At 52.0% G+C, this 7,323-nt stretch overlaps 1 protein-coding gene across 2 annotated transcripts; it reads left to right on the top strand.

Moving 5' to 3' along the window:
- The first annotated feature begins 1,130 nt into the window (after window positions 1-1,130).
- HELT (helt bHLH transcription factor) lies at window positions 1,131-2,941 on the top strand. Of its 2 annotated transcripts, none has more exons than XM_088832729.1 (4): window positions 1,131-1,157; window positions 1,598-1,702; window positions 1,965-2,061; window positions 2,445-2,941. In XM_088832729.1, the coding sequence occupies exons 1-4, from the start codon at window positions 1,131-1,133 to the stop codon at window positions 2,939-2,941; spliced, it is 726 nt and encodes a 241-aa protein (XP_088688855.1). The 2 variants fall into 2 exon arrangements, with proteins under 2 accessions (XP_088688855.1, XP_055272235.2); XM_055416260.2 differs by having other exon boundaries at window positions 2,442-2,941.
- Window positions 2,942-7,323: the final 4,382 nt, after the last annotated feature.

Raw genomic sequence — 7,323 nt, 5'->3', positions numbered from 1 at the left:
CGGGGCCAGCTGCATTCCCCCTTTTCTTCTCAGCCCACTCTTCCCCGTGTTGCCCCCAATCCTCCCACCACCCCCCTCACACACACACACACACACATATGCACATACACACGCGCACACACACACACACACACACACACACGCCTGCCTGTCTTTCCTCCCCCACCCTCTGGCATTATTAAAATTTAGCCCAATGAAACTATTCATACTTTTCAATGGACATTTTCCGTATAGGATAATAGGCTACAAATTGAGCCTCTTCCCCCCGCGAGGAGAGAGCCAGAGGGAGGAGAAAAGAAAGGCAGCGATGTGGTCAGGCAGTGGGGGGAGCGCCGCGTGCCAAAGACCGGCGGGAGGGGTGAGGCGAGGCGAGGGCCTCGTGTGCCAGCGGCAGCCCCACACCTGCCGGGATGTCCGGACAAATAAAGCGGGGTAAACAAAAAGGGGGGAGATGGACGTGTCACCAAGTCGTGTGAGAAAAGCCTGGGAACAAACGGGGCGCCTCCGTCTCCAAGAGCTCTCCCTTGAACCCGGCGGAACAGCCTATTAAAGGCTTACTTAATTACTTTAATGACTCTGGACAGGCTTTAAAACGCACTCGGCGCTGGGACTGTGGGCTTGCTGGGATTTGTAAACAGGCAATCGTGTGAGACTCAGCGGTGGGACTAAAAGAGGCGACACTGTTTTGTGAGGGTCCTCGCCCCCCGGTGCCCACAGCCGCTGCGCCCCTGCGCTCGCTCACCCGCCGGCGCCGGTTTACCGCCTCTTTCCCACCCGGGCTGTTGCCATGCAAATGTTATTCCCCCCGCCGGTCACGTGTCCTTTGAAGGGCCACGTGGATTAACAAAGCTGATCTGCCCCCAACTCGCACCCCTCGGCTGCTAATTTTTTTCTTAACTTAAAAAAAAATACTGATCTTGAATGCATGCATCCCCCAAACGCAGCTCCCCTAATCCTATGGAATAATTCAAGTCGTGAATGCACTTGGAGCCCTAGATGACCGCTTTATAAGGCAGACCCTCGTAGTTGGGAGGCTACAGTCTACCTGGGACACTCGAGGAGGCACACGAGGGGAAAAGCGGACGGGTGCCTCGCGCCACCGCCTCTCCCGAGAGCGCGTATTGATCAGAATGTCAGACAAGCTCAAGGAACGCAAAGTGAGTCGGCTGAGTCCAGATGGCTCTTGCGCCTTCTGGGTGGGGGTGTCTGACTCCCAGAGCCACCACCTGGCTGGACCGACGAGCCGGGACATGGTCACACAGGACTTCTCCTGGAGAGGAATCCTGAGTGGTTTGGGAAGGGAATGAGGATAGCTAGAGGGGACTCCGCAGTCGGGGTGGAGGCCACACCTGGAAGCTGGTGGCCACCTTCCCATGGCCCTGGTGCCCAGCGAGGCGGTGTGACCCCGCAGAGGTTAGAAGCGGGGTGCATCAGCACTGGTGCAAGAGGACAGAGCTCATGTGACCCAGTGTAGGGGACAGGGGCCTGGGGCGACTCCCTGGGCAGCACTGAGGGCTGAGACGGCTGTGCCAGCCGCGCCTTTGATGATTCTCTGGGCAAAGACATCCTAAACGGACAAACAAATCTCTGTTCTCAGAGAACCCCCGTTTCCCACAAAGTGATAGAAAAGCGGAGGAGAGACCGGATTAACCGCTGTTTGAACGAGCTGGGCAAGACGGTGCCCATGGCCCTGGCGAAGCAGGTAATGTTGGCATCTGAGAAAACGGTGCTGGCGCTGGGGATCCTCTGATGCCGGGAGTCTGGAGCTGGAGAGGGCCGTAGCTGCGGGCTTCCTGCCCGGGGCCCTGAGCGCTGAGTTGAGCCCCAGGCGGCCCTGGCACCGATCTACAGCGGCGCCCCCGTTCGGCTCGATGGTCCCTTCGGGTGAAAACGGTGCACCCAGCCTACCCGGGTGAGCCCGCACCGTCTGGGCCGCTTCCAGGAGTCTTTTCGTCCTTTTGCAGAGTTCCGGGAAGCTGGAGAAGGCAGAGATCCTCGAGATGACCGTGCAGTACCTGAGAGCCCTGCACTCCGCCGATTTTCCCCGGGGAAGGGAAAAAGGTGGGCAGGGAGTGTGCGCCACACAGAGCCCTGCGGGTGGCAGCGGGAGTAAAGCGGTCTTGCAAGGTCTCCTCTCTGGATGCTGCGGGGCGGGGCCCCAGTACTGAGAAAGCTAAGGGGTGCTGGAGAACAGGGGCCCGGCGACACAGGTTCTGAGGCCTCCCCTCAGGTGGGGAGGGGTGAGGTCAGACCCCTAAGGGAATGGAGGTCGCTGGATGGCGTTTTTTCCGGTCACCAGGCTGGAAAGAGAGGGGCGAGCCTCGAATGGAAACCGGCCAGAAAACGTGATGGGAGGGGCTTGGCATCTGCCTTAGGCTCCCGGTTCGGAAGGGGCCCCTCACAGTTTCCCCTTTCTCTGTTTGTTTTCCTTGCCCCTTCAGCAGAGCTGCTAGCAGAATTTGCCAACTACTTCCACTACGGCTACCACGAGTGTATGAAGAATCTTGTGCATTACCTCACCACCGTGGAGCGGATGGAGACCAAGGACACCAAGTACGCGCGCATCCTCGCCTTCTTGCAGTCCAAGGCCCGCTTGGGCACCGAGCACGCCTTCCAGCCGCTGGGTTCGCTCCCGGAGCCGGATTTCTCTTACCAGCTGCACCCAGCGGGGCCCGAGTTCGCGGGCCACAGCCCGGGTGAGGCGTCCGTGTTCCCGCAGGGCGCGGCGCCGGGGCCCTTCGCCTGGCCTCACGGCGCGGCCCGCAGCCCCGCGCTGCCCTACCTGCCCAGCGCGCCCGTGCCGCTCCCGAGCCCCGCGCAGCAGCACGGCGCCTTCCTGGCGCCCGGGCAGGGCCTGGACCGCCACTACCTGAACCTCATCGGCCACGCGCACCCCAGCGCCCTGAACCTGCACGCGCCCCAGCACCCCCCGGTGCTCTGACGCCGACAAACCCCGCAGACTGCTCGGCGCTCTGGGCACTGCTTGGCAGAAATACTGTATATTGTACAAGTGTAAATATTGTGCTGGAAAAAAATAAAAAGCGAGTGGGGGAAGGTCAAAAGCGAATTCGTCTTCTAAAGGACCTCCCCCCTGGCAATAAAAGCTTTCTGAAAGTCCCAGAGAGACGGATTCCTTGTTACCTTTGCTCTTCTAAAACCCATCCCCTCCGAGGGGTCTCAGGCACAAGGCTGATGCTGGCTGAGGTGACGACCCTCAGTTATTTGGGTGGGGAAAGGGGTGGGTCGCCGCGCGGGGACGGAGGAGGCGGGGAGGCCAAGTGGAGGAGCCGCTTCCAGGGTGGCTTCGCGGTTCCACCCGGGCTCCAGACTCGCCTCCTCCTCACGCGCACCTTGGGTATTTGCCTGGGAGAAGGGCGGATGGGAGGCCCAGGGCCCACGGCTCTTAAAAAGTACAAATTGAAGGACCCTCTTCAAGCTGGCTGTGGCAAATTTTCGCCAGCTCCCACCTGGGCGCCCTTCCCTAATCCCGGAGAAGGCGCGCGCACCAGCTGCCTGCTGACCCGGCGCGCGGGGAAACCCGGGCCCGTGGGATGCAGCGACTAGGTGTACAGCCTCCACCTGTCTGGTTAAAAATATGCAGAGGCGGTGCCTTCCGAGTGCGGCTTAAAAACAACATCCGATGAAGTTCATCTGAGCCTGAGGGCTCAGAAAGCTGAAGTTGCCTTTGGCGCACAGATTAGCTCAGCTTCGGGGCGCTAGGCGACCTGGTGAGAGGCTGGCAGCGACTGAGTTGGGAGACGCGCTCCCCTAAAGGATTGCTGGCTCTGCGGATACCTACATCCAACCACTGGGGCGGGACTGAGACGCTGGGTTCCTGGTGAGAAAGGCTTCTCCGCCTTTTCCCGGGGGAGGGGGATTTAAACTTTCTTGCTCCACCCAGAAGATAGGAGCGTTTGCGGTTTAGGGAAGAGCTGGCTAGCGATCTTTAAGGGGCTTGTAGTTTTCACTGACAGTTGGATCTGCCTTCCCCACAAAACAGCGGTACATTTACAATAGAGCAAACTGAAATTAGGTTTTTCTAGGACCCAAAGAGCAAAATAAGCCTCATTGTTGTTTTCGGTAAGATGTACAAGGTATTTAACCCATTAAAGTTGTGTTTGTGAGAATTTAAAATTTTTCCTCCATTGATTTTTTTCTTTCTTTTTTGTTCCCATTCCTTGTGATGCCCTGTAAATAAATAACTCGAAATTATGTAGCAGATTTTCCTGTTTCCTGAGGCCATTTAGCTGAACTAGGATAATCTGTCATAGCTCAGATTAGCTGGACTACAATAATTAACTTATTCCATTTCTGTGGAGAGGGTTTAAGGGAGCTCTGACCTAGACTGTTTACTAAGGTCATGGAATAGGATGACCACAATTTATAAACCATCAAACTTGATTACACAGAGACAGGAGGACCAACCCACACACACACACACACACACACACACACACACTCACACACACAAAACCACTTCATTATGTTGTCCATAAAGTGAAACTTAAATACGTTCGTTTTGGGGGCAGGAAGAATCTATGAACAATAGAAAAGGTCCTTCAAGTCAGGTGTTCTCGCACTACATGTCAGTATAATGCTTACCTAGAAAATGTAAGATACAAACTAGTATCTCTTCCCTTATGAAAGGAAAGTCAGTGTAAGACCAGGAGGCCATTTGGGTAACAAATATACATTGAGCAATATGGGGTGAAAACAAATTATGCAGCAATGGGAGAATGCATGGTGCCTATTATTGGAACACATGTCTTACACCCGTTTTTATCAGCGCTGGATACAGAATATGAAGAAGGCCTTTCAGGCTTTTCTCTCTGAGCATTAAGCCAATCTGAATTCCCTTTGGTAGTGAAGCACTGAAGATATAGTGTTACCCTGGAAATATAAATTATTAATAGATTCAGCATTTTTGTCACTTCTCAACTGTTAACCAAATTAGACAAAACTTTCTTTTGCTAAGTAGATTTTCTCTTTGGGATTAGCTTTGGGAAAGCACAGGCCACCACAGTAAAAAAACTTCGGTCATTTACATATAATTTTGCAAACTTCCACTGGCCCATGACAGTCTTTGTATCTCAAATGTTGGTATTCTTGATTTTTTTTTTTTTCCTTTCTCATTTAACTGTGGAGGATAAAACCCTGCTTTGGATTTACAATGACTTTAGGATAAAAGTCTCCCTCCCCTTTCTCTCCCTCTCCCTTTCTCTGTGTGTGTGTATGTGGTGTCTTTTTCTGAAACCTTCATCCAAAGTTCCAATTCTCTAGGCTTGGCCAAAAGTCAAACTTTGCAAAAGATTAAAAATGTCACTACAAAATGGAACCGATTTAAATCAGATTGTGACTTTAATGTGTTCTTCCCATACTTTCTGTGATGACACATTACTTCCAGCCTCTGTCCCAAACCCCCATCCTACTCCCCCCCTCTGTCTGAGTCTCTTATACCCAATCCCTCCACTCTTTCTTTTAAGTAAGTTGTATAGTAATGGTTTCCAAGAGAGGCTCAACCAAACCCAGAAATAACAAAAACAAAAAAACAAAAAAAACAGTGAGTTTGGCTGGAGGTGACCCATTGTGATGCTTCTGAAAGGGGCAACCTCTTGTTTCTTGGGCTTCATCCTTGAGTGGGCAAGAATAAAAATAATCATCCCCATGAAATCAAAGGTTTTCTCCAGAGGCTTGAGGAACAAAGCTGATGGCTGGTGCTTTGGGTCAGTCCCTGGGGCTCTGTAGGGCTACAACTAGGCCCTTCGAGGCCCTCCAGCCACCCCAGTAGAAAGGACAGTAATACAGAGCTCACTTGTGCTTCCAAGCGTTATTGAACAAACATGGCTGAGAACCAGTGGGGGCCCAGCAGTCTGGCCTGCTAGAGACCAGGCAAGAAAGGTGGAAGAGCAGTCATGCAAGTGCCCACCTGACTCCAAAAAGGCACGGGATGCCTAGGAACGTGGTAATGGGTATCACACAGAGTAACACACCAAGAAAAGTAAGGCGAGATGGGGCAGGCAGTAGGAGCTCAATAAATATGTGTGGAATGATACTGTTACAGGGGAGAACTGACTCCATCCTGGATCTGTCTCTTATACTTTAACCTCTGCTTCCTGTTGCTTTTGTTCAAAAAAAGGATACTGTCCACACACAATGCCCTGCCTAGGAGAACCCTGCCCCTCTGCCCGAATGTTAAACCAAAATGCCTTTGTTCAGGACCCCGTCCACCTGTGGATGGCTACAGTAAGGAAGAAATTAACACAGTCCATCCCTGAAGCAGGCCATTCCAGGAGATATTTGCAAGATTAATGGCCTTTTTGACTTTACTTCCTCACCCTCCCCTCTGATCTATAAAAGAACCTGGCATTCAGATCCCAATAAGATGGTTATTTTGAGACATTAGTCTGCCATTTTCTCCCTCTGCTGGCCAAATATAGTCATATTCCTTGCCTCAACACCCTGGCTCTTGGTTAACTGGCCTATCATGCAGTGAGCTTGGACTCAGTAACATCAAAGTGCTGAAGCTCTTGGATTCTACACCTCCCCTAGGCCTCTTGTTTCTGGCCCAAAGACCCCTCTGTGCTTCAGCACAGACCAGAAAGTACTCGTACATCCACCCAGAAATCTGTGGGACAATCTACATACACTCTGTCAGAAAGGGCAATGTTCTTGCCTTTGCCTAGAAATCCTACCTTGTACTCTGGCAGCAAAAGACTTGATTAAGGCAGTTAACCCTTCCCAAAGGCTCAGCTAAATGCAGCCGAGCAAGCCAGGATTTGAATTCAGAATTAGCCTGATAAGAGTTCTGCCCCTTTCACAGAGGTAGGATCCAAGACAGGACTGAGTCTATTTCACTCAGACTACCTGGGTTTGCATTCCAGCTCTGCTGCTTACACTTCTGGGCAAACTGCTGACTCTCTCTGCATCTGTTTCCTCGTCTATAAAAATAGAGATATTAAATGTGTGTATAACCTCATGGGATTGCTAAGAGGACTAAATGAATTGGTATACTCCAAGCCCTCGACTTAGTGTGTGGCCCACTGTGAATGTTCACTAAATGCTAGCTATGATGACAATTAGCTGTTTCTCTCTCCCTTCTCCGAAGAGTCAGATCTTGTGACTGCTTCAAACTAAAAAATAAAACGTCAAGGCAAATCACGAAAAAAAATCTCGAATCCCAAGGCTCTTAAACCCCAAGGCTTATTCTGATACAAGAGTAACATTTCATTTAGGGCAAGTGGGGGTGGAGCTCAACTTCTATTCCATAGTCCATCTGAAGGCTCTGAGCCCTATTCCGAGTTTTGACTGAAACCTGGTCTCCCA

This window comes from Moschus berezovskii, chromosome 26, assembly GCF_049115385.1.
Source record: "Moschus berezovskii isolate FMDL1 chromosome 26, NW_MosBer_1.0, whole genome shotgun sequence".
NCBI lineage: Eukaryota > Metazoa > Chordata > Mammalia > Artiodactyla > Moschidae > Moschus > Moschus berezovskii.
The sequence above is the reverse complement of the archived record's forward strand: the minus strand, read 5'-3'. Positions and strand labels throughout refer to the sequence as shown.

Excerpts from the sequence above, each read along its gene's own strand:
- HELT (XM_055416260.2), top strand. The coding sequence starts at position 1,131 with ATGTCAGACAAGCTCAAGGAACGCAAA. Across the intron at positions 1,158-1,597 it reads ACAAGCTCAAGGAACGCAAA|AGAACCCCCGTTTCCCACAA; the intron begins GTGAGTCGGCTG and ends CTCTGTTCTCAG. Across the intron at positions 2,062-2,441 it reads TCCCCGGGGAAGGGAAAAAG|CAGAGCTGCTAGCAGAATTT; the intron begins GTGGGCAGGGAG and ends TTGCCCCTTCAG.